Genomic DNA, 27,869 nt, shown 5'->3' on the forward strand with positions numbered 1-27,869 from the left:
TTCAGGGTCTTGTGTTAGAATAAGTGACAGCCATTAATATGATATTGTCATTTTTTTGGATGGAAGAAGATAAGGCAAGACCAGATCTCTTCGCATGACCCTGTGCATGATGTCTCTGTCTTATTTTAGAAGGATCTCACTTTGCTCAATTCCATCAATATAGAGGTCATTATTAGCAAAAATTTGATATTACATTTGTACATAACCTTTTCATTTGTATGAATTTTGACTTGAATATGTCTACTACTAAAGGGTAGTGACAAGATAAGAACTATGTAAATAGATATACATTCTCATGATAAGGATCAATTTGCTCTATACTAATCATAGGTCAGACTACAGATGAAATATTGGGGCAGATTAACTATTAAAGATTGCAGTTTAGCACCAAAAGATCTGGAATGTGTGACACCACAGGTATTATAGCGTAGCTCTATACCAAATTTTCATATGTGGCTACCAATTTAACAACAAACATAACGATGTCCATATTGTGCTCCTACTTTTCTTTCCAAACTTATGGCCTTTTATCTGTTCCGAAGCTGCCCGTCAGAAATGTTCCTCAGCAGCACTAAAGTGGGCAGAGACTAATCTGATGTAACTATCCTAATAATTCCTTTATTTATTTAGCGCACACCGATTCCCGCAGCGCTGCACAGAGCTTTACCAGATCAGTCACTCTGAAGCTGAGTCAAATTTTGGCTGCCCATAACACCTTGTGTTTTCTTATTAAGTAATTTAGCTGTAAATTTATTTTTGAGTCCTACAAGTAAATGCACTGAAAGCTGCATAATGCACATACGGGATCTATATGGTGACTATCCTGGCCGCTTTCATCGCATGGAGGAGTATGCAGCATGTAATAAGTAGTGGAGACCAGCAGTGAAGCAGTTATGTGAAGTGTGTCTGTATTGTGTGAATAAGTTACTAGTTTCCCTGTGTACAGAGAGCGAAAGTTTGGGGTAAGAGGAGTCTGTGACACAGCTCTGAGATTGACTGTGGTGGAGGGATTGATGTGGAACCCTTCTACCTCACTAGTCTTTGCAGGAAACGCCTCCCTCTAGAGTGAGCAGGGAGCAGCCGCCTGTATACAACTTTATGGTGTCGCAGATAAGCAGCACAGCCAGGGGAAGCAGCTACTACAGGAATAGGCTAAACTGATGAGGATTGCAAATGAAGATAATGAGCAAAGTTGTTTTACATGACAAGGGCTAATGACTGGTTGGAAAACAATATATCAAGGTTGCTTCATAGAAGCTCCTGTAAATGTAACTTGGAAGCGTTCCAACCATAAAGTGTATAACTATGGACAGAGATGGACTGCAACCAAAGGGACCCCATAGTGTAAGATACATAGTTCCACCCACTGGCTAACAAGAAGCCATTCTCCTTTTATTAGATTAAAACCGTATTGACTCAATTGTTCACTTATTACTTCTGTGCTGGTTCTGCTCTTAAAGGAAATCTGAAATCCATCATGATACACCAGGGGCATTACTCATAGATTCAGTGGTAATCATCTCATATTTGTTATCCATGGCTTCCTTCCTTCTAAAATCAACATTAAAAATTATGCCAATGAGCCAGAAGGGTTCTGTGATATGTTTTCACAGGCTGTTGTTACGCAGCAGCAGCCTGTCTGTCTCACCCTCCCCCATGCACTTCCTGTAGTGCCCTGTAAATCTGCAGAAAGGAGGGGCTTTGGTAACACACCCATAATTTTAAAAGTTGATTTTGGAAGGAGGCCATGGATAATACACATTAGGAGATTTCTTTAAGTGCACTTGCCCATGTCGTGTTTTGGCTACACAAACAGCAAAAAAAAAAAAAAAACAATCGGCGCCCCCTCATGTCTTCCTGACAATTTGAGGTTCAAGATGACATAAACACCCTATTTTAGTAAAAACTGTAAATGAATGTGCCCTGTTGCCTTACCAAACTTTCCATAAACCAATAGTATAAGCAAATATAATGCTGGTAAAACATTTGATTGGGGAAAATTGCTTTGGTCTTTTATACCTGACTTGCGCCTCCTGCACTGATCATGCTCTGTGCTCACTCCAGAGGGAGAAGGGAGACATAAGCTTCAATGAGGGATCAGGTTACAGCTTCTATGGAGAATTAAGAGGGAGGTATAAGAAACTGCAGAGGAAGGCACACAGCGGCTGCTTATTAAGTTTCCCAATCATAGCACAGTGCTACCTTGGTCATTACTGCTGTATAATGTCCTTCATACTGCTCCGTGCTGATGGATCCAGTTACAACGTCTGTCCAAAGAGAATGGAAGGAGAAGATGAGAAACTGTAAAGAGGGGGGCATAGAGAAACTGTAAGTGTTTTAATATCCTAGCACAGTGCTGGAGTCACAGCCATTCTGTTCAGTACTGCTGTATAATGTCCTTCATGCTACAGCTTTGGTGTGTTTGCTACAAAAAGATGGAGAGCTGGATCCCCTTTTCACTCTGAGGCCATGTGTACAGCAGCTAGTCTTCACCCACCAGAGAAAACATAGAATTAGAGAGAGATCCTTTAGAGAGTGATACACAGGTTGTTGCTGATTTCTGCGTATACTGCTGTATAATGCTCACCATGATGCTGCTTTGTAGGGTATGCTAAAAAGAGAACGAGAGCTGAATCACCGTTTCACTGTATGAAACTATACCATCAGCTAGTCTTCACCCACCAGAGGCAACTGAGAATTGAAGATAGAACTTTCAGAGTAAGATGCACACAGAATTTTTTCTGATTTCTGCTTTTACTGCTGTATAACATTCTGCATGCTGCTGCAGCAGCAGCAGCAGCAATATAACCTCGTCTCCAAGGGCGGTTGGAGATATCATATCAGCTTGTTTCCACCCACAAAATGTAGAATAACAATCACACACTGCTCAAATTATAAAGGGAACACTCCTAGATCTGAATGAATTAAATATTCTCATTAAATACATTGAATACTTTGTTCTGTATAACATTGAATGTGCTGACAACAAAATCACAAAAAAAAATGGAAATGAAATGTATTAACCAATGAAGGCCTGGATTTAATAATAATAATAATAATAATAATAATAATAATAATAATAATTCTTTATATATCGATTTGGAGTCACCAAATCCAACTTTGATGTATTGTGTGTAGCCTCCACGTACCTGTATAACCTCCCTACAACACCTCGGCATGTTCCTAATGAGGCTCAGTAGTGTGTGTGGCCTCCACGTACCTGTATAACCTCCCTACAACACCTCGGCATGTTCCTAATGAGGCTCAGTATTGTGTGTAGCCTCCACGTGCTTGTATGACCTCCATACAACACCTCGGCATGTTCTTGATGAGGCTGAGTAGTGTGTGTGGCCTCCATGTGCCTGTATGACCACCCTACAGTGCCTCGGCATGCTCCTGATGAGGTTCAGTAGTGTGTGGCCTCCATTTGCCTGTATGACCTCCCTACAATGCCTCGCATGCTCCTGATGAGGCTCAGTAGTGTGTTTGGCCTCCACGTGCCTGTATGACCTCCCTACAACACCTCGGCATGTTCCTAATGAGGCTCAGTATTGTGTGTAGCCTCCACGTGCTTGTATGACCTCCATACAACACCTCGGCATGTTCCTCATGAGGCTCAGTATTGTGTGTAGCCTCCATGTGCCTGTATGACCTACCTACAACACCTCGGCATGTTCTTGATGAGGCTGAGTAGTGTGTGTGGCCTCCATGTGCCTGTATGACCACCCTACAGTGCCTCGGCATGCTCCTGATGAGGTTCAGTAGTGTGTGGCCTCCATTTGCCTGTATGACCTCCCTACAATGCCTCGCATGCTCCTGATGAGGCTCAGTAGTGTGTGTGGCCTCCATGTGCCTGTATGACCTCCCTACAATGCATCACCATGCTCCTGATGAGGCTCAGTAGTGTGTTTGGCCTCCACGTGCCTGTATGACCTCCCTACAACACCTCGGCATGTTCCTAATGAGGCTCAGTATTGTGTGTAGCCTCCACGTGCTTGTATGACCTCCATACAACACCTCGGCATGTTCCTCATGAGGCTCAGTATTGTGTGTAGCCTCCATGTGCCTGTATGACCTACCTACAACACCTCGGCATGTTCTTGATAAGGCTGAGTAGTGTGTGTGGCCTCCATGTGCCTGTATGACCACCCTACAGTGCCTCGGCATGCTCCTGATGAGGCTCAGTATTGTGTGTGGCCTCTACATATCTGTATGACCTCCCCACAATGCCTCAGCATGCTCCTGATGAGGCTCAGTAGTGTGTGTGGCCTCCACGTGCCTATATGAACTCCCAACAACACCTCGGCATGCTTCTGATGAGGCTCAGTAGTGTGTGTGTGGCCTCCATTTGCCTGTATGACCTCCCTACAGTGCCTCAGCATGCTCCTGATGAGGTTCAGTAGTGTGTGGCCTCCATGTGCCTGTATGACCTCCCTACGATGCCTCGGCATGCTCCTGATGAGGCTCAGTAGTGTGTGTGTGGCCTCCACATACCTGTATGACCTCCCTACAATGCCTCGGCATGCTCCTGATGAGGCTCAGTATTGTGTGTGGCCTCCACATACCTGTATGACCTCCCTACAATGCCTCAGCATGCTCCTAATGAGGCTCAGTATTGTGTGTGGCCTCCACGTGCCTATATGACCTCCCCACAACACCTCGGCATGCTCCTGATGAGGCTCAGTAGTGTGTGTGGCCTCCATGTGCCTGTATGACCTCCCTACAGTGCCTCGGCATGCTCCTGATGAGGTTCAGTAGTGTGTGGCCTCCATGTGCCTGTATGACCTCCCTACGATGCCTCGGCATGCTCCTGATGAGGCTCAGTATTGTGTGTGGCCTCCATGATCCTATATGACCTCCCCACAACACCTCGGCATGCTCCTGATGAGGCTCAGTAGTGTGTGTGGCCTCCATTTGCCTGTATGACCTCCCTACAGTGCCTCGGCATGCTCCTGATGAGGTTCAGTAGTGTGTGGCCTCCATGTGCCTGTATGACCTCCCTATGATGCCTCGGCATGCTCCTGATGAGGCTCAGTATTGTGTGTGGCCTCCATGATCCTATATGACCTCCCCACAACACCTCGGCATGCTCCTGATGAGGCTCAGTAGTGTGTGTGGCCTCCATTTGCCTGTATGACCTCCCTACAGTGCCTCGGCATGCTCCTGATGAGGTTCAGTAGTGTGTGGCCTCCATGTGCCTGTATGACCTCCCTACGATGCCTCGGCATGCTCCTGATGAGGCTCAGTATTGTGTGTGGCCTCCACATACCTGTATGACCTCCCTACAATGCCTCAGCATGCTCCTGATGAGGCTCAGTATTGTGTGTGGCCTCCATGTGCCTATATGACCTCCCCACAACACCTCGGCATGCTCCTGATGAGGCTCAGTAGTGTGTGTGGCCTCCATGTGCCTGTATGACCACCCTACGATGCCTCGGCATGCTCCTGATGAGGCTCAGTAGTGTGTGTGGCCTCCACATACCTGTATGACCTCCCTACAATGCCTCGGCATGCTCCTGATGAGGCTCAGTAGTGTGTGTGTGGCCTCCACATACCTGTATGACCTCCCTACAAGGCCTCGGCATGCTCCTGATGAGGCTCAGTAGTGTGTGTGTGGCCTCCACATACCTGTATGACCTCCCTACGATGCCTCGGCATGCTCCTGATGAGGCTCAGTAGTGTGTGTGGCCTCCACATACCTGTATGACCTCCCTACAATGCCTCGGCATGCTCCTGATGAGGCTCAGTATTGTGTGTGGCCTCCATGTGCCTATATGACCTCCCCACAACACCTCGGCATGCTCCTGATGAGGCTCAGTAGTGTGTGTGGCCTCCATGTGCCTGTATGACCTCCCTACAGTGCCTCGGCATGCTCCTGATGAGGTTCAGTAGTGTGTGGCCTCCATGTGCCTGTATGACCTCCCTACGATGCCTCGGCATGCTCCTGATGAGGCTCAGTATTGTGTGTGGCCTCTATGATCCTATATGACCTCCCCACAACACCTCGGCATGCTCCTGATGAGGCTCAGTAGTGTGTGTGGCCTCCATTTGCCTGTATGACCTCCCTACAGTGCCTCAGCATGCTCCTGATGAGGTTCAGTAGTGTGTGGCCTCCATGTGCCTGTATGACCTCCCTACGATGCCTCGGCATGCTCCTGATGAGGCTCAGTATTGTGTGTGGCCTCCACATACCTGTATGACCTCCCTACAATGCCTCGGCATGCTCCTGATGAGGCTCAGTATTGTGTGTGGCCTCCATGTGCCTATATGACCTCCCCACAACACCTCGGCATGCTCCTGATGAGGCTCAGTAGTGTGTGTGGCCTCCATGTGCCTGTATGACCTCCCTACAGTGCCTCGGCATGCTCCTGATGAGGTTCAGTAGTGTGTGGCCTCCATGTGCCTGTATGACCTCCCTACGATGCCTCGGCATGCTCCTGATGAGGCTCAGTATTGTGTGTGGCCTCCATGATCCTATATGACCTCCCCACAACACCTCGGCATTCTCCTGATGAGGCTCAGTAGTGTGTGTGCCCTCCATTTGCCTGTATGACCTCCCTACAGTGCCTCAGCATGCTCCTGATGAGGTTCAGTAGTGTGTGGCCTCCATGTGCCTGTATGACCTCCCTACGATGCCTCGGCATGCTCCTGATGAGGCTCAGTATTGTGTGTGGCCTCCATGTGCCTATATGACCTCCCCACAACACCTCGGCATGCTCCTGATGAGGCTCAGTAGTGTGTGTGGCCTCCATGTGCCTATATGACCTCCCTACGATGCCTCGGCATGCTCCTGATGAGGCTCAGTAGTGTGTGTGGCCTCCACATACCTGTATGACCTCCCTACAATGCCTCGGCATGCTCCTGATGAGGCTCAGTAGTGTGTGTGTGGCCTCCACATACCTGTATGACCTCCCTACAATGCCTCGGCATGCTCCTGATGAGGCTCAGTAGTGTGTGTGTGGCCTCCACATACCTGTATGACCTCCCTACGATGCCTCGGCATGCTCCTGATGAGGCTCAGTAGTGTGTGTGGCCTCCACATACCTGTATGACCTCCCTACAATGCCTCGGCATGCTCCTGATGAGGCTCAGTATTGTGTGTGGCCTCCATGTGCCTATATGACCTCCCCACAACACCTCGGCATGCTCCTGATGAGGCTCAGTAGTGTGTGTGGCCTCCATGTGCCTGTATGACCTCCCTACAGTGCCTCAGCATGCTCCTGATGAGGTTCAGTAGTGTGTGGCCTCCATGTGCCTGTATGACCTCCCTACGATGCCTCGGCATGCTCCTGATGAGGCTCAGTAGTGTGTGTGGCCTCCACGTGCCTGTATGACCTCCCCACAACACCTCGGCATGCTCCTGATGAGGCTCAGTAGTGTGTGTGGCCTCCATGTGCCTGTATAACCTCCCTACAGTGCCTCAGCATGCTCCTGATGAGGTTCAGTAGTGTGTGGCCTCCATGTGCCTGTATAACCTCCCTACAGTGCCTCGGCATGCTCCTGATGAGGCTCAGTATTGTGTGTGGCCTCCACATACCTGTATGACCTCCCTACAATGCCTCGACATGCTCCTGATGAGGCTCAATATTGTGTGTGGCATCCATGTGCTTGTATGACCTCCCAACAACACCTATGCATGCTCCTGATGAGGCTCAGTATTGTGTGTGGCCTCCATGTGCCTGTATGACCTCCCTACAGTGCCTCGGCATGCTCCTGATGAGGTTCAGTAGTGTGCGGCCTCCATGTGCCTGTACGACCTCTTTAAGATGCCTCGGCATGGTCCTGATGAGGCTCAGTATTGTGTGTGTGGCCTCCACTTACCTGTATGACCTCCCTACAATGCCTCAGCATGTTCCTGATGAGGCTCAGTATTGTGTGTGGCCTCCATGTGTCTGTATGACCTCCCTACAACACTTCGGCAAGGTCCTGAAGGGGCTCAGTATTGTGTGTGTGGCATCCATGTGCCTGTATGACCTTCCTGCAATGCATTGCCATGCTCCTGATGAGGCTCAGTAGTGTGTGTGGCCTCCATGTGTCCGTATGACCTCCCTACAACACCTCGGCATGCTCCTGATGGGGCTCAGTATTGTGTGTGTGGCATCCACGTGCCTGTATGACCTCCCTACAACATCTCGGCAACCCACACAAGTGGCTCAGGTAGTGCAGCTCATCCAGGATAACACATCAATGCGAGCTGGGGGGCGGGTCGATCTGACTGATTCGGACTGAGTGCAGGATTTAACTTTCGATTTGTGTCGCAAGATCCAGCATTTACATGCACCGGGAAGAAGAAGGCAAACTCCGGCGGACCCGACCCGATTGCAGGAAATTGGGTGCACAATCTTCTTGAATCGCGACAGATGTGCATTCCGGACAATGCATTTTCAGGGATCGCGCAGGACAGGTAAGTAAATGTGCCCCTATGTGTTAGCTCCAGCACTGACTACTGCTGTGTGCTACTGGTCAGTGGAGGTGTCGTGTGTTGGACCCCCACTTATCTGATATTGGTGACCTATTATAAAGCTCCATAAATCTGATGATTACTTGTTTATATATCTCTTGTATATTCTGATGCAATTGGTAACTGTAATAAATCTGTATAGATAGCCACCTATAACAAAGCGGAGAACCATTGCCAAATAAAATTACTGCCTAATAGGATTGAGACAAGTGATGCATAATGTATCATCTCCGGACAAGAAGTGGCTGAAGGGGTCACCAAAGGTAATAACGGGGCAAAATATCAAGCTGTAAAGGAAGCTGTATTATTCATTATCCACATAATGATCACGAAAATACATGTTTATGTAAGGGAGAAAGAGAACTCCTATCTATGTGTCCCACTAAGCCATATGTACAGTGGTGTCCAAAAGTATTGGCACCCCTGCAATTCTGTCAAATAATATTTCTGCAATCAGAAATATTTTGGTATTGTTAACTTCATTTAATTTGTCTTCAATGGAAAACCACAAAAAGAATTGTCAAAAAGCCAAATTGGATATAATTCCGCACCAAAAATAAAAAGGGGGTGCACAAAAGTATTGGCACTGTTTAAAAAAATCATGTGATGCTTCTCTAATTTGAGTAATTAACAGCACCTGGAACTTACCTGTGGCACCTAACAGGTGGTGGCAATAACTAAATCTCACTTGCAGCCAGTTGGATTAAAGTTGACTCAGGCCTCGGTCACACGTTCCGCTAGTGTTGCATTCATAACGCGATGCTAGTGCACAGGGGGGGCGGGCCTCGGTCCGATCGCATATGCGTTTCCAGTGAAGCTCATGCGATCGGGACGAGGCCCGCCCCCTGTGCGTTATGACTGCGACGCTAGAAGAAAGTGTGGCTGCAGCCTCAACCTCTGTCCTGTGTCCTTGTGTGCACCACATTGAGCATGGAGAAAAGAAAACACCAAAGCACTGTCTGAGGACTTGAGAATCAAAATTGTGAGGAAGCCTGAGCAATCTCAAGGCTACAAGTCCATCTCCAATGACCTGAATGTTCATGAGTCTACCGTGCGCAGAGTCGTCAAGAAGTGTAAAGCCCATGGCACTGTGTAACCTCCCTAGATGTGGACGGAAAAGAAAAATATACTACAAGATATTTCAACGCAAGATTGTGCGTCCAAACAACAACACCCCACTTCTTACACACATAAAAAAGCCAGGCTGGAGTTTGCCAAAACTTACCTGAGAAAGCCTTAAACATTTACAGGATAAAAAAGAGGCCTTCAAAGAAAAGAACACGATCCCTACAGTCAAACATGGCGGGGGTTCCCTGATGTGTTGGGGTAGCTTTGCTGCCTCTGGCACTGGACGGCTTGACCGTGTGCATGGCATTATGAAGTCTGAAGACTACCAACAAATATTGCAGCCTAATGTAGGGCCCAGTATGAGAAAGCTGGGTCTCCCTCAGAGGTCATGGATCTTTCTGCAGGACAATGACCCAAAACACACTTCGAAAAGCACTAGACAATGGGGCAGATTTACTTACCCGGTCCATTCGCGATCCAGCGGCGCATTCTCTGCGGTGGATTCGGGTCCGGCTGGGATTCATTAAGGCAGTTACTCCGACGTCCACCAGGTGGCGCTGCTGCGCTGATAAACATTGGAACGCGCTCAAGTTCACCGGCCTATTCCTAGTGACGGTAAGTGCAAGCTCCGCGACACTTTTTTTGTTTTAAATGCGGCGGTTTTTCCGAATCCGTCTGGTTTTCGTTCGGCCACGTGCCCTGATTTCCGTCGTGTGCATGCCAGCACCAATGCGCCAAAATCCGATCGCGTGCGCCAAAATCCCGGGGCAATTCAGGGAAAATCGGCACAAATCGGAAATATTCGGGTAACATGTCGGGGAAAACGCGAATCGGGCCCTTAGTAAATGACCCCCAATGGTTTGAGAGAAAGCACTGGAGACTTGTAAAGTGGCTTTGTTCAGCTAAATTAGCAAGGGGTGGAGGACATGAGCCAGAACTGTGGTGGTAAAAAAGACTAACCCGTGGAATAGTGACGGCGTGATATGCAGAAAGGGTGGAAGAGGATTTTTTTGTGTTTCAGATTTATTGACAGACTGGACACAAGTTAAAAAAATGTTTATAAATACCAATTATCCAAATACTGTATAGGATACAGGGGCTGCCAAACAGCGTATAATATATACCAACAGGCAAACCCTGTAAACAATCAAAACGCGTTTATTGATTTTATTAATAATTCACAATAATAATAACTGACATCTGATCACCAGGACATAAAAACAATCTTAAAACCAAATATTGGTGGACAAAAAGTACATCGCTACTCATGATATAATAAACTCATAGTGAGAAAAATACATATAGCCTGCAGGATACTACAAAAGGCAATACATATATACCATTCAACAAATGTTGGAAATTTCTATAAAACAGTGTACAAACTAGCATAGTGCAAAACGGTAATAATGGATTAGAATGCTGTACATAACATTTAATACATAGACATTTTCAATAGAAAATATAATTAGTAACGCAAAATGTCAAGTAGTAGCCATACAAGATGGGGCACCCGAATAGGACAATACCCATACTAACAGATACTAGAAATAAAGTGCATAGTGCGAGAACTGCATAGTACTCAGGAGTATAAGCGATGAACCACTTAACCCCGAGGCACGTTTCGCCGTTGCTTCCTCATTACCCCCTGATGGTGATGGTAGTGCTCCAGTCAGGACTAGCAGTGCTCCGGGTGCTGGGGACAAGTGCTGAGTACACCAGTTGCATCATTAGTATATAGATTACAACTCCAAGATGGACAAAAATTATTAATATTTTGGAAGTCATAATGCATAACATGTTTGGGTAGGTGGGAGACGCCCTTTAACCCAAGAACAAAAGGTTGATTATATCCTTGAGTATCCGACAGGAGGAATTCCAATGATCTGCTGCCAGAGTTCACAGAGTGGAGCTGGAGTTATAGCTCCATTCTTTGTATAGTGGTCATTCTGGGTTACTACAACTCAGCTTGCAATCATAGTTTATACGGTTGAAAAAAGACACTTGTCCATCAAGTTCAACGAAGGAAGGGAAGGGATTGGATGAGGAAGGGATTTAGGGGAAACAATTTCTATATAACATAACCATCAATGTTATTTAGGTGTAAAAAGGCATCTAGACCCTTCTTGAAGCTCTCTGCTGTCCCTGCAGTGACCAGCGCCTGAGCCAGGCTATTCCACAGATTGACAGATCGACAGTAAAAAATCCCTGTCGCCTCTGGTGATCAAACCTTGTTTTCTCCAGACGGAGACAGTGCCCCCTCGTCTTTTGATTTGATTTCATCTGAAACAACTTTCCACCATATTTTATATAAATTAATCATCTCCCTCGTAGTCGTCTCTTTTCCAGACTAAATAAATCTAGTTGTTTTAATCTTTCCTCATAACTAAGACCCTCCATACCCCCTATCATTTTTGTGGCTCTACGTTGAACCCTCTCCAGTTCCAGGGCATCCTTTTTATGGACCGGTGCCACCTAAATGAACTGTCTCTGTACAATGAGTTGGTTCTGGAATTGATAATCAATGTGGACCCCCACCAGTATAATATTGATGAACTATTCGAAGGATGAGTTATCAATTTCTTCCTCCCTGAAGACTCCTTTAAAGACCAACCAGACATTTCCTCTACAGAAGCAGCAGAAGGTGAGATGAAATACTACAAAGTGCAGATTGGAGTGGGAGATCTCCCTCGGTGTCATCCATATCGCATGTACGGCAAAGAGTTATTGTCAGGGAACAAGACCCTTTGGCTTACGGCTTTCATAAAATTTTACTAATTTTCTGTAAATAACTTTATTATACAGGAGAAGAGGCCATTTTTTAAATACATATATACAGGATGAGTCGAAAGTCTCAGGATGCCCTTTTATTTACAAAAATGGCATTTGATACCTCAGCAGATAATGAGTGAGGGGACCTATCTTTTACGACAAGTCTGATCTGGAACATGGCCGCCATCTTAAAGGCCGCCATATTGGATACATGGCATGATTTTTCAATAAGAAAAGGGTCATGTAGCTTATCAAATAACATTAGAATTTCATCAGTTATGAGATATGTAATATCTCTTGTGGATCAAAAGTTATCAACACAGGCAGCTGCAACAACAACCGAGAACATTCCCTGTGATGCACAGCTATGTGACCTATGCTATGTGAGCTGTGGTGCTGAACAAAGAGCTGAAGGCGCATGAACCTGCATGTGAATCTAGAGAGAATCTCTGCATTGGGGTAACTTTTGATATTGTACATACAATTCAGACCTCCCACTTACATCTCCAGGTCTTCTCTGGAGCTGCACCAATTCTCTGGAATGACCTTCCCCGGATTTTATCAGGCTAATAGCCAACCTCCAAAGCTTCAACATGCTCTTAAAACCCATCTCTTTAGGCAGCCTATCACACTCCCTAACTGCATGAAATGTCATCTCTCTCTTTACTAATCCATCCTATGTCCTATCTCCCATCTGTTATCCATCAAACACCAAATATATATCAAGTTCTAGGGTCCTCTGTGTTACTTTCACCTTGGACTCTATATAAGATGGCAGCTGATGACTGGTTCAAGCAGCAACATCTTTATTTATTAAATTAATTTATTCAGTTCCCTTATAAAGAATGCATGGACCGTTATACAAACTCATATACCTCTTGTGTCACCCCCTCATCCTCATAGACTGTAAGCTCTTGTGTCACCCCCTCATCCTCATAGACTGTAAGCTCTTGTGTCACCCCCTCATCCTCATAGACTGTAAGCTCTTGTGTCACACCCTCATCCTCATAGACTGTAAGCTCTTGTGTCACCCCTCATCTTCATAGACTGTAAGCTCTTGTGTCACCCCCTCATCCTCATAGACTGTAAGCTCTTGTGTCACCCCCTCATCCTCATAGACTGTAAGCTCTTGTGTCACCCCTCATCTTCATAGACTGTAAGCTCCTGTGTCACCCCTCATTCTCATAGACTGTAAGCTCTTGTGTCACCCCCTCATCCTCATAGACTGTAAGCTCTTGTGTCACCCCCTCATCCTCATAGACTGTAAACTCTTGTGTCACCCCCTTATCCTCATAGACTGTAAGCTCTTGTGTCACCCCCTCATCGACTGTAAGCTCTTGTGTCACCCCCTCATCCTCATAGACTGTAAGCTCTTGTGTCACCCCCTCATCCTCATAGACTGTAAGCTCTTGTGTCCCCCCTCATCCTCATAGACTGTAAGCTCTTGTGCCACCCCTTCATCCTCATAGACTGTAAGCTCTTGTGTCACCCCCTCATCCTCATAGACTGGAAGCTCTTGTGTCACCCCCTCATCCTCATAGACTGTAAGCTCTTGTGTCACCCCCTCATCCTCATAGACTGTAAGCTCTTGTGTCACCCCTCATCCTCATAGACTGTAAGCTCTTGTGCCACCCCTTCATCCTCATAGACTGTAAGCTCTTGTGTCACCCCCTCATCCTCATAGACTGGAAGCTCTTGTGTCACCCCCTCATCCTCATAGACTGTAAGCTCTTGTGTCACCCCCTCATCCTCATAGACTGTAAGCTCTTGTGTCACCCCCTCATCCTCATAGACTGTAAGCTCTTGTGTCACCCCCTCATCCTCATAGACTGTAAGCTCTTGTGTCACCCCCTCATCCTCATAGACTGTAAGCTCTTGTGTCACCCCCTCATCCTCATAGACTGTAAGCTCTTGTGTCACCCCCTCATCCTCATAGACTGTACGCTCTTGTGTCACCCCTTCATCCTCATAGACTGTAAGCTCTTGTGTCACCCCTCATCCTCATAGACTGTAAGCTCTTGTGTCACCCCCTCATCCTCATAGACTGTAAGCTCTCGTGTCACCCCCTCATCCTCATAGACTGTAAGCTCTTGTGTCACCCCTCATCCTCATAGACTGTAAGCTCTTGGGAGCAGGGCCTTCACTCGTATTATTTCATATGACTGTGCCTCCCCATAATTTGTAAAGAGCTATGGAATATGATGGCGCTATATAATGATTATTATTATTCATTGATTCATTGATTTGTGATTGCTTTCCCAAACTTATTCTTGCTCCAATATGTCAGTTTTTGAAGAAGGAGACATGTTTTGGGCATAGTCATTACTTGCTGGGGTATTCAGATAAATCATAATCAGAACATTTTTATTATTCTAAAATAAAGGGACTCCCCCTATATACAGACAGTCCCCGGGTTACGTACAGGATCGCTTCTGTTTGTCTGTTCTTAAAGGGCATCTACCACCAGGATGAAAGACTGTATGCAAATGAGCCTGAGGGGCTCCAGGCTCCATTAACAACTATGGAGCCTGGAGCCCCTCAGGCTCATTCACATACAGGGGCAGATTTACTTACCCGGTCCATTTGCGATCCAGCGGCGCGTTCTCTGCGCTGGATTCGGGTCCGTCCGGGATTCATTAAGGTAGTTCCTCCGCCGTCCACCAGGTGGCGCTGCTGCGCTGAAAAGCATTGGAAAGCACTGGAGTTCACCGAGCCGGGCTGAGTGAAGGTAAGTGCAAGCTCCGCGACAGTTTTTTTTTTTTTAAATGCGGCGGTTTTTCCAAATCCGTCGGGTTTTCGTTTGGCCACGCCCCCTGATTTCCGTCGCGTGCATGCCAGCGCCGATGCGCCACAATCCCATTGGGTGCGCCAAAATCCCGGGGCAATTCAGGGGAAATCGGCGCAAATCGGAAATATTCGGGTAACACGTCGGGAAACCGCGAATCGGGCCCTTAGTAAATGACCCCCACAGTCTTTCATCCTGGTGGTAGAAGCCCTTTAAGGCATCTACCACAGGTATGTAAGTTAGAACTGTATATTTTATAAGTGTAACATCAGTCAAAATGTTTGTGGTCTGTATGGAAATTGGATTTTAAAAATTTGGGGTTGTCATAAGAGCAAGGATTAATAATACCGATTAATTACAGACAACTGCGATAACTCTTACAGCTGATCATTGTATCCTGGGGGCAAAGTAAATTACCAACATCCAAAGGTCTGTCTGTAACTGAGGTCATCTGTAAATTGGGGGCGTCCTTAAGTCAGGGACGGCCTGTATATGTATATAGTTATACGAACATTGCCAAATGTATGTAATAGCAGAATGAGACAATAGGGCACATTTACTTACCTGTCCCGTCGCGATCCCCGCTGTGCGTTGTCAGACCTGGGTTCGGAGCTGCCGCGATTCACTAAGATTGTGCGCCCGATATCCTGCATGTGTTGCTTCCCCGCTCAGATCCGCCGGAGTTCACCTTCTTCTTCCTGGTGTACTTGAGTGCATTGTCTTGCGACACAATTTGAATTTTAAATCCTGCGCTCAATCCAAATCAGTCGGGTTGTCCGACGGCCACGCCCCCCGATTTGTGCGCGTGAAAGCCCGCGCCGATGTGCCACAATCCGATTGCGTGTGTCAAAAACCCAAGGCAATTCAGCACAAAATGGAAAAATTCGGGGGAACCCGACAGAATCGCGGTTCGCGGACCCTTAGTAAATGTGCCCCAATGTATCACTCATGTTCTGCTCCTTCCTTATATATAAGTGAATATAGTGTATACAGGCGGTCCCCTACTTAAGAACACCTGACTTTCAGACGACCCCTAGTTACATACGGACCTCTGGATATTGGTAATTTATTGTACTTTAGTCCTAGGCTGCAATAATCAGCTGTAACAGATATCACAGGTGTCTGTAATGAAGCTTTAGTGTTAGTCCTGGTTCTTATGACAACCCAACAATTTTAAAATCCAATTGTCACAGAGACCAAAAAAATTGTCAGGAGTCAAAATTGTAAAATATACAGTTCCGACTTACACACAACAAACCTGCAGAACTGATCTAGTACATAACCCGGGTACTGCCTGTACTGTGTAACCATATACAGACCGGCCAGTACTTGCTTGTGGAAGTGGAACTGTCCCTTTAAGAGGAGCAGTGTAGAAGCCCAGCCTCTCTGCTGCCTGCCAGATGATGGATCTGCATCAGGACCAGCCTACAGAGTACATGTCTGAGCCCTGAAGATCAGCATCAGCACAAACAATCAGTGGGACCCCTCTGAATTTCCCAATAATAAATATGGGTGGGCAAATGTTTCTGCAAGGCTATGGCTTCCCGCTGCTCTCTCCTTGCTATTTTGTGTCTTCACTCTTCCCTTCCCCCTAATTCCCACAGGGTGGGTGCAAACTCTAACTGCAGCCGGAGGAGAGAGATACAGGGGACTCATTGACCTCCCCCCCCAAATCTGAAGGTGAGACCCTTTGTTATTCATGTCTGTGTGTCATCTGCATAGTGGGACATTGTCAGCGCTGCTGCTGCTGCTATATAGGGGAGGAGGGGGGGATAGCAATCATTATCAGTGCAGGGTCTTAGCTGGAGAGATGCCGGATAGCCATGGCCGGAATACAACCGGAATCCAATGGTTTTTTTTTTTTTTTAAAAATCTTCCACGAAGAACATATAACATGGGTGGGACCTGGGGGAGGTGTAGAGATGGTGCAGACAAACTGATCTGCGGGAAATATGGAAAGATACTCCCAAAATAGGGGGCCGGGGGCAGCACCGGAACCCGTAAAACACCACGTTCATTCACAGGATGATAAAAACCTAGTAAATCCGGTCGCCTGAATACTTAACCCATCAACCGCTGCAGTAATTTTCCTGTATATTTTTTGTGTATGTTTGTATGTTTTATTGTTATTGTCTTTTTTGTATTTTATTAGATGTTATATTATACATTAGCACATTTTTATTACATTTTAAATATAAAGGAAATAACAAAAAAAAACTTTTGGATATAGGAGTGGTTTGGGGGCCCAGAGGATGTATGGAAATGTATAAGGGGCAGATATATGTGATGTATAATAGCGGGATAGGAATAGGAGAGGTGAATATGAAGTGATGCTGATGTTTGTGACCCAGTTTACGTGTTACCACTCCATATATCTCCAAATGTAACAGTGATCACGTGATCAAGTCATAAACTCGGAATAATGAAGGGGGGGGGGGGGGGAGGATTCTGGCCTTGTAATGGATGATACTCCAGAAATATAGTCATATCTTAGCTGCTTATCTCATGTCTAGAATCAGCAATACAGGAAAGCTGTCACATTAAACAGGCGCTCAATGTTATAGAGCAGCAGGAGCTGAGCACATTGATATATAGCGCTGTTCTCCATAATCAATAAGGTTTGTAGGTTATTGATTGAAGTCTCTGCTGACTCGGGGTTTAGGAGTCCAGGGGTGGCCATAGTTAGTGAATGACAGCTTTATCTGTAGGATTGTCAGTCAGGAGTAGGACCACTTGACCTCTAAAACTTGAAATGAATTAACTCAGCTCATCTTGCTCTATAGCACGCTACCTGCATATAGGACACTATGTACAATCTGCTCAGCTCCTCCTGTTCTATAACATGCTACCTGCAGATAGGACACTATGTACAATCTTCGCAGCTCCTCCTTCTCTATAACATGCTGCCTGCATATGTACAATCTGCTCAGATCCTCCTGCTTTATAACATGCTGCCTGTAGATAGGACATTATGTACAATTTGCTCAGCTCCTCCTGCTCTATAACATGATTTTGCATATAGGACCTTATGTACAATCTGCTCAGCTCCTCCTGCTCTATAACATGTTGCCTGTAGATAGGACACTATGTACAATCTGCTCAACTCATCTTGCTCTATAACATGATTTTGCAGATAGGACACCATGTACAATCTGTTCAGCTCCTTCTGCTCTATAACATGCTGCCTGCAGATAGGACACTATGAACAATCTGCTTAGCTCCTCCTGCTCTATAAAATGATGTTTGCAGATAGGACACTATATACAATCTGCTCAGCTCCTCCTGCTCTATAACATGCTGCCTGCAGATAGGACACTATGAACAATCTGCTTAGCTCCCCCTGCTCTATAACATGATGTTTGCAGATAGGACACTATATACAATCTGCTCAGCTCCTCCTGCTCTATAACATGCTGCCTGCAGATAGGACGCTATATACAATCTGCTCTGCTCCTCCTGCTCTATAACATGATGTTTGCAGATAGGACACTATGTACAATCTGCTCAGCTCCTCTTGCTCTATAACATGCTACCTAAATATAGAACATTCTCTTAAACATTGTGGCCACAGAATTGGAATATGTGTCACTTTTTAGAATCACAGACATAGAGAACAGCTGATCGGTGGGAGGGTTCTATGTGTTCTGATACATGGTCATGGCTGTATGGGCCTCACTGCAGCCAATCACTGCCTTTGCTGCTGACAATCACTGGCCTCACTGCAGCCAATCACTACCTTTGCAGCAGCCAATCACTGGCCTCACTGCAGCCAATCACTGCCTTTGCTGCTGACAATCACTGGCCTCACAGCGGCCAATCACTGGTCTAACTACAGGTAACCACGGGTCTCAGCTTTGAGGTTGGACATATGTTATCATAATGTTGTTACTATTACATATAAAGCAGCACTTGTGTTCCTCTTGTGCTGGATATAGGAGACAGCATAGCAGCTAGTCTCCATCTCAGGGGAAACCCCCCAAATAAATGCAGAGTACAAGTCATATAATGGCCTTAAATTATTATTAAGGGTTTCATATCAAGGGTTTCTAAAAGTATAGGTCCACATTCACACAAAATTGTGCTATTATGCTTTGTCTCTCCTGTACACTATACATGCATATTACTATTAACTGGATGCCAATGTAAACACTGATAATTTATGCACATTGCTTTATAACAGCGCTAAGTACATCACCATCAAAAATTAATAAGCCAGACTGCTCAATCTTGTTGTGTATCTGGAAAATGATGAGTATTATACTGCACTGCCGGACCACAATGCACTGTGTTGCAGCATTGAAGCCGAGAATTGTGAAAAGATCCTTATGTGTTCATCCATCATATGTGAAAAGTTGCATTTTCTTTGATGATTTCAGAACGGAAGTAGTGGGGGATCCAGCCACCCGCCCGGCTTACATATGGCTGAGAAGGCGCCTTCAACAGTTCAGGACCCAAACACAACCGAGGATGACAACTGCCAGCACCTACAGGACACGACTATCCTCGCCACCCACCTGAAGAAGGTGGAAAATCACATAACTGATGCCAGACGCTTCTGCCATCTTCCAAAGCGCTCATCTGTGGACATAGAATTCAAGGACTTGTCCTATTCTGTAAGGGAAGGACCATGCTGGCGGAAGAGAGGTGAGTGATGGGAGCAATGACCATATCCAGAACAAGGTCACGGAAGATGGAAACCAGTTTTTTCTGTGGCTTAGTTCCAGGATCTTGTGTTAAACATTTGCCGCAGAATTTTCTTTCCCGAATAACAACTTAACAGAACTGTAGTTCTGTCTGTAGTTGAATATTGGCAGACGGTCCCTACGTCTTAGTTCCATACAGCAGCATGTCCTGGCAGTGAGACCTGTCAAGGAGGAACAAGGAGGTAAAAATGTTATATGCAGGACTCTCTTAATATTATGGAACTCCCCTCAGGTATAGAAGTTTGCAAACTGATTTTTTTAACATTGCGTCCATGGAAAGGATCCATTTACGGATAAGGGTAATGCTTTTTAACTCTTCCCAGACCGCCCACTGACATAAGCTATGAGCGAGTGCGGGTTCGCAATTTGTAGACATAGCTGCAGTTTCCTTCTGCTCCCTCACTTATCATGAGAGCAGCAGCACTATACATTACAAAAAATATATATTTATATTTTTCTCCAGTTTTTGGAACTTTAACAAGAAAACGAAAAATTAAAAGAAAGGTCCTATAACTTTTTTTATTTGTAACTATTCCTAAGTGTCACAAAAAAAATACGGTATTGCACAAAATAACTAAAAAGTTAAACCAATCAATATAAACAATTGTTAGAAATGCTCCAGTTAGTAAAGCCTTTTAAGATCTGGTCAGAAAGGGGTTAATAATTTTTTAAAAACTTTTTTCTGAAATATTTATTTCCGCTTCGTCCCCCATGACGGCCCAACCTGGAGGATGCCCCTTGACCTCTGCAGGGACAGGAAGAAGAGAGGTTAAATGCTCCCCCCCTTGCATCCTCCCGCCAGTGTTCTTCCTGTCCCTGCCGAGGCAGGACAAGAGAGGTGCCCTCTCTCCTCCAGGGGGGGGGGGGACGAAGTAAAACTTACGGGTAGTCCTGGCTGGCTAAATCCCGGCGGGCTGGGGCGTTCGGTCGGCCTTGTGTCCTCCCTTTCGCCGCCCTTCCAGTCCGTTCGTCCTGGCCGCCGCTCCGCGATCCGTGTGTGAGCGCGCGGCGGCCGAAAAAACTACAATTCCCGGCGTCCTCGAGGTCCGATGACGACTTCCGGTCGCGACCGGAAGTGGCGGCTCACAGGACCGCAATGCATCCCTGGGAACGGGAGCACGGCGCAGGCGAAGTCTACAGGGGGATGGGCTCCCCATTAAGGTATTTAAGGTCACCTGGAGCAGGTAGTCACGCTGATCTCAGGTCTAAGATCTGTGTGTGACGCTGCGGTGCTGGTTTCCTGTGCTGTGTATTTCTGAATTTTCCTGTGCGCTTCCACGGCTTTTATGATGGCTGACGAGGCAGACCCTACCTTCCTGCATCCTCCGGTTTCTGTAAGTGGGATTTTGTGCAGGTTTGGGTTTTTTACTGTGTGTAAAATAGCGGGTCATTTATTATCCTCCGCTTGCCCTTTCAGGAGAAAGACCAAGGGTCTAAAACGAAAGGCAAGGAGGATAAAGGGGATAAGACGAGCAGGTCTGAAAAACCCGAGAAAAGCCGGCTTAGAAAGTGCAACATGTGTGCCCACTCTATGTCCGACTCATACAAAAAGCCGATTTGCAAGTCTTGCATCGACAATTTTATGAGAGAGGAAAAGACATCCTTCTTAGACGAATTAAAGGGGTTTATCGAGGAGAAAATAAGCTCTTCAGTGGCCGCTGCTACGTCCAGGCCTCCACCGTGTAAAAAACCTAGAGTGGAGCCGGATTCTTCTATATCTGAGGGGGGGGATGATTCTGAAGCTCCCTCATGCTCATACGTAGAAGAAGATGATCCTGCGGACTCACAAAAAACAGAAGATTCACGTCATCTGTTTCAGTTCGAGGAACTCGATGGTCTCTTAAAAGCAATTAGACAGACCTTGGAAATCGAGGAGATTCTTCCCCCTAGATCTAAGGAGGAGGAACTATTTGGGGGATTGAAGGCAAAACGCCAGAGGGTGTTTCCCCTGAATGACACGTTAAAGGAGCTGGTTTCTGAGGAGTGGCAAGAGCCAGAAAAAAGGGTTATCGTGTCCAAAAACTTTAAAAAGAGACTTGTTTTTGAGCCCGAGGAGTCTAAAGTATGGGACACTTGTCCAAAGATGGATGTGCAAGTTACCAAAATAGTAAAGAAGACCGACCTTCCTTTTGAGGACGCGGCCCAATTAAAGGACCCTATGGACAGGAAGTCTGACTCCCTGTTGAGAAAGGCCTGGGAGACCTCCATGCTCAGTCTGAAAACTAACTTGGCTTCCACCTCAGTCGCAAGGAACTTGCTGTACTGGCTGAATGAGTTGGAATCCCACATCAAGGAAGGGACTCCGAGATCAACAATCTTGGAGAACTTTCCTTTGCTGAAATCTGCTACAGCCTTCCTCGCAGATTCTGCTGCCGAGGGAATTCGTTTCGCTTCAAAGGAGGGAGCACTTACTAACTCTACCCGACGGGCGCTGTGGCTAAAACAGTGGAACGGGGACATCAGATCCAAGGCAAAACTGTGCAGTCTTCCCTTCTCAGGGGAGTTTGTGTTTGGCCCAGAGTTGGATGCTATACTTGAGAGAGCATCAGATAAGAAAAAGGGCTTTCCTGAGAGATCGATACCCAAGAAGCAGCCCTTTCGAGACTTCAAAAGGGATTCCTACAAGGATAAAGGGAAAAGGGGACGCTGGAGCTACCCGAAAGGGGGTAAAGGGAGAGGGTTTCTGTTCTCCACCCCAACAGACCCTAATAGAAACAAAAAACAATGATGCCATAGTAGGGGGAAGGTTGCTAAGATTCAGAGGAGAATGGACAAAGGTCACTTCAAATCCCTGGGTCTTAGATATATTACTGCATGGTTACAACATCGAATTCCTCAGACTTCCCCCTACGAAATATATGCCAACTTCACCTTCCATGTCACTTACATCCCACAGTTTAATATGGCAAGAAGTAACTTCTCTTTTGTCTTCTGGAGTGATTATACCTGTTCCACAGGATCAAGAGAAATCCGGTTTTTACTCTTCTCTTTTTTTGGTAAAGAAACCGAACGGCACAAACCGACTAATCATCAACCTGAGAGGTCTCAACGAGTTTATCGTCTACCGGAAATTCAGGATGGAGTCGGTAAGATCAGCCACACACATTATTCACCAAGATGCATTAATGTGCACTATAGACTTAAAGGATGCATATTATCACATCCCTATACACCATTTCTCACAAAGGTTTTTAAGGTTTTCTGTCTTGTCTCCAGAGGGTGCTACACTACACTTTCAATTCTGTGCACTCCCCTTCGGAATATCATCTGCACCAAGGACCTTTACAAAGGTGATGGCAGAGGTGGTGGCGTCTCTCAGACTACAGGACGTACTGATCGTCCCGTACCTAGACGACCTACTCATTGTTGGCCAAGACAGGGGGAGCTTACTCTTCTCCAGAGATCTCACCCTAGAAACCTTAAAAAGACTGGGATGGATAGTAAACTACCAGAAGTCAGAACTTTCCCCAGCTACTGTGAGGAAATTCCTGGGTGTAAACCTGAACTCAGTTTACCAAATGTCGTTCCTTCCACAGGACAAGGGAGACCACATCAAGGATCTGATAACAAGGTTCAGGAGAAAATCAGTGATCTCTATCAGAGAAGCTATGAAGATTCTGGGCTCTCTAACAGCCTGCATCTCCTCGGTAGCCTGGTGTCAGGCCCATTCCAGAATACTCCAGGGATGGATCTTAAGATCCTGGAACAGAAAACAGGAGGATCTGGACAGGAAAATCCCAATCCCACCTGCCGTCAAGGAGGACCTGCTATGGTGGTTGGAAGACGGAAATCTGAGGAAAGGGATCTTCTGGTCAAACAGCCCTTACATCCCAATCCAGACAGACGCGAGCCAGAGGGGCTGGGGGGCAGTGATGCCTCAGCAAATTTCCCAGGGTACCTGGACAGAGGAGATTACAAGAAGGTCCTCAAATTTCCGAGAGTTGCAAGCAGTATGGGAAGCACTCAGCGCGAACACTCCTCTTCTTGCCCACCAACACCTCCTAATTCTATCAGACAATACAACTACGGTCTCCTACATAAAAAGACAAGGAGGAACCAGGTCTCCTCTCCTGAGTACCCTAGCTCGGAAAATATTTTTGTGGGCAGAACAACACACTCTGTCAATATCTGCCACTCATCTAAAAGGCACGGAGAATTCAAGGGCGGACTTTCTAAGCAGAAGAAAGATCCTACCAAACGAGTGGAGCCTCAAGGAGGAGATCTTCCAGCGGCTAACATCTTTGTGGGGTTATCCTCTAGTGGACTTGTTCGCAACAAGGGAGAATACCAAATGCCTGCATTATTTTTCTCTGGAAAAAGGGGAGAACAGGGAACGGCTGGACGCCTTCTCTCACCCCTGGGACATTCCACTAGTCTACGCCTTCCCCCCAATTCCCCTGATCGCCAGGGTCCTGAGGAAAATATTTCAGGAAAATACCAGAGCCATCTTCATCTGCCCGAACTGGCCGAAGAAAAGCTGGTACCCACTCTTGAAGAAGATGTCACCAGAGAATCCAGTCATTCTTCCGCTATCAGAGGACCTACTACATCAGGGTCCAATCCATCATCCAAACCCAGGGAAATTACAGCTGTCTGCCTGGATCCTGAATCCAGCTTCTTAAGCTCTCAGGGACTCTCATCTGAAGTCATCAAGACCCTGAAGGTGCTTGAATTTCTTCAAAAGGGTTTGGAGTTGGGTTTGTCTACCAGCACCCTGAAGGTCCAGGTGTCGGCGCTTAGTGCCTTCTTCGACCAGCCTCTCATCGAGCACAGGTGGGTCAAAAGATTTATTAAAGCTGCCTCTAGGTTAAAGCCTCAGACTGTTAAAAAATCATCAGCATGGGACTTAACTCTAGTTTTGAATGCCTTAATGAAGGAACCATTTGAACCTATTGATTCCTCCAGTGTTAAAAACCTGACACTTAAGACAGTTTTCCTGATAGCCATCACTTCTGCTAGAAGGTTAGGTGAACTTCAGGCTATATCGATTAGGGAACCCTACATGAAAATTCTAGATGATAGAATTGTGTTGATGTTGGATCCAAATTTTGTTCCCAAGGTGGTTTCCGACTTTCATATGAATCAGGAGATTATCCTACCCTCCTTCTGTGAGAACCCTTCTTCGGCAAGAGAACGCGAATGGAGTTCTTTGGATGGGAAAAATAAGGGGAGGAAGGCGTCGAAGGCGACTATTGCAAGATGGCTGAGACTGGCAATTGCCTCATGTTACGACCTACAGAAAAGCCCGATACCAGCAGGAATCCGAGCTCACTCGACCAGGGCTATGTCCACATCTTGGGCGGAAAGAAGAGGAGCGTCACTAGATCAGATTTGCAGAGCTGCAACGTGGTCTTCATCCACTACATTCTCCAAGCATTATAGGCTGGACTTGCACTTGTCAAAAGATCTATCTTTTGGACGCAAGGTGTTACAGGCTGTAATCCCTCCCTAAAAAAGCTTACTAATTTTGTAAGTCTCCAGGTTGGGCCGTCATGGGGGACGAAGCGGAAATTGTGAATTAGATTACTCACCGGTAATTCTATTTCCGTTAGTCCACCATGACGGCCTATATATTTTCCCCCCCAGCTGGATTTCTTCCTTTCTTTGTATTATTATTTCCAGATAATTTTCCTTTGTATGTGGAGCAAACATACTAAATAAATCTGGTTGTATCTTCCTCAGCATGGTTATTTTGTAATCACTGGCGGGAGGATGCAAGGGGGGGAGCATTTAACCTCTCTTCTTCCTGTCCCTGCAGAGGTCAAGGGGCATCCTCCAGGTTGGGCCGTCATGGTGGACTAACGGAAATAGAATTACCGGTGAGTAATCTAATTCACAATTTTGGGTGGGTTAATTTAAATGGCAGGTTTTCTTTAACAGGTCCATGATCAATGAAAAGAATACAGTGTTTTAAATGATGACTTAGGATAGGTAAATAAAAGGTGAACTGTGGTGCGCTAACTCCTGCACATCTGACAAACAGCTCTATGCCTACAGATGGTGCCAGAATTTGGCTACATCGTATGGACCTGTCATATGCTTTGCTTCATCTGCAATGTAAAACAGCTAATTGGTGGGTGACCATGTCAAACTTCAGAGTAGCAGGGGGTGAGTGGAATGCAGGGATGGCTTTAGGGGGAGGCAAACTGGGCATTCACCCAGGGCCCCCTAACCTAAAGGGGGCCCCTGCCCATTTTTGTGGGCAGAGTAAGTATTGCTTATTGATACCCCTTGGTTGAATGCCCGAGTGAAGATGCTTATCATCTATCTTCTGTCTATACATCTATCATCTATCTGTCTAGTTATATATCTCCTATAATTTGCCTAACCATTTAAATCAAACCATCTATCTAGCTTTTTGTCTATTTATCTATAAATCTATCTCCTAACTTATATCTATCTATCTATCTATCTCATATCTATCTATCTATCTATCTATCATCTATCTATCTCATATCTATCTCCTATATATTATCTATCATATCTATCTATCTCATATCTTTTAATCAATCTTCAATCTCTCTTCTATTGTATCTATCTATTTATCTTACATATCTATCTATTATCTATATATAATCTACTTCATATTTCTATAAATCTATCATCTATCTATAAATCTCTATAATCTTTCATATTTATCTTCTATCCTCCATCTCCCTATTATCTGTCTCTCCTATAACATTCTCCTACAGTCCCATATGACAGATACTTACCTACTACTGTGTGTAACTACAAAGTGTTATTATTGTGCAGTGCTAAAGGAGCCTCTTACTGACTGACTGCTCATAAAATAGTGTTATTTTGGGGCCCCACTTCTAGTTTTGCCCAGGGCCCCACTTTGTCTAAAACCGGCCATGGTAGGATGCTGCCCACCAGGACCAGATGACTAATCTTAGAATGGTAAGCAGAAGGAATGGAGGGACTGTGACCGATAGCAACCTAAAAAGGGTTTCCAGGAATATGGGGACGGATGGGGGAAAAAAAACATATACTTATCACACTTTGGCTACTGGTTACCACCACACTCCAATACATTTGAATTTTGGGCCTGCAGAGAAGGGCCTCCATGAACCAAGACGTATCATAGGAAGTGAAGTCCCCTGGAAAACGGAAGTGATTTCCCGTGGTCTGAGGAGGCCACACACAGGATGAAGAGGGCACGTGGAAAATATCCATATAGAAAAGGTTGTGATGGACACACATCCCATTAATATCTTGATGTGTGTTCTGTATTGATCTCCAGTCAGGCAGATCTATAGTTTAAAGCTCAATTAAAACTTACTTACACATCCTTGTACTGACCTTTTAGGTTACAAGACGCTCCTCAAATGCTTGTCCGGCATGTTCTGCAACCGAGAACTGATTGGGATTATGGGGCCTTCTGGTGCCGGAAAATCCACATTAATGAACATTCTGGCTGGATACAGGTAAGAAGATCAATGGCACCATGTGGGGGATATAAGTGCTCAATGCTAGCTAAAGATAGGGGCGGTATTATTACCACATATTATTTTATATAAATTCTTTCTTATAGGTTTTGTTTTCAATTCTTTTAATTTTTTTTATAGCTGTAATTTTTTTGATCGGATGATGGGAAACAAATACCACTTGTTTTTGTGTTTATTACGATTGTGGTGATAGCATACTATATGTAAAATATTTTTATGTTTTACAAATTTTCGACAATGTTGTGTCATTGTGTGTGTATGGTGACTTATTCTTTGCTAGACACAGGGGTGTAACTGCAGCGGTAGCAGCCAGAGCAGCCGCTATGGGGCCCACAGTGTCAGGGGGCCCCGTCATCCGACCTGACACAATAAAGAATAAAGGATGTGCACCATTATATCTATATTGTAATTCAACTGTCCAGCACAAAATGTATATAACATATACTGTGACGTATATATGCAGTATCTGTGATGTGTATATGGTGTCTGTATACTCTGTATGTGAGTATGTTGCATATGGCACTGTATGTATGTGTATATGCACATGAGTGTATTTATATGTGATTGTAACTCGCATGTGTGAGTATACTAATATTTATATTTTTTAAGTGGGAAGGGGGGCCCCAAGCAGTAGC

General features: G+C 45.6%; 1 protein-coding gene across 3 annotated transcripts in view; it reads left to right on the top strand.

Annotated features, from left to right (window-relative positions):
• Positions 1–16,471: 16,471 nt before the first annotated feature.
• ABCG4 (ATP binding cassette subfamily G member 4) overlaps positions 16,472–27,869 on the top strand; it is a 45,748-nt gene continuing 34,350 nt past the window's right edge. For 2 of the 3 annotated variants that reach the window (XR_011856414.1, XM_072155580.1), the window contains exons 1-3: positions 16,472–16,763; positions 19,460–19,727; positions 27,096–27,213. Coding sequence is in view for 2 of the 3 variants with exons in the window: in XM_072155580.1 (XP_072011681.1) it covers positions 19,502–19,727; positions 27,096–27,213 (344 nt within the window). In the remaining variant the exon portion in view is untranslated. The remainder of the gene's footprint in view (positions 16,764–19,459; positions 19,728–27,095; positions 27,214–27,869) is intronic. The other variant, XM_072155579.1, reaches the window with a different exon arrangement.

The sequence above is a fragment of the Engystomops pustulosus genome, chromosome 6, assembly GCF_040894005.1.
Source record: "Engystomops pustulosus chromosome 6, aEngPut4.maternal, whole genome shotgun sequence".
Classification (NCBI taxonomy): domain Eukaryota; kingdom Metazoa; phylum Chordata; class Amphibia; order Anura; family Leptodactylidae; genus Engystomops; species Engystomops pustulosus.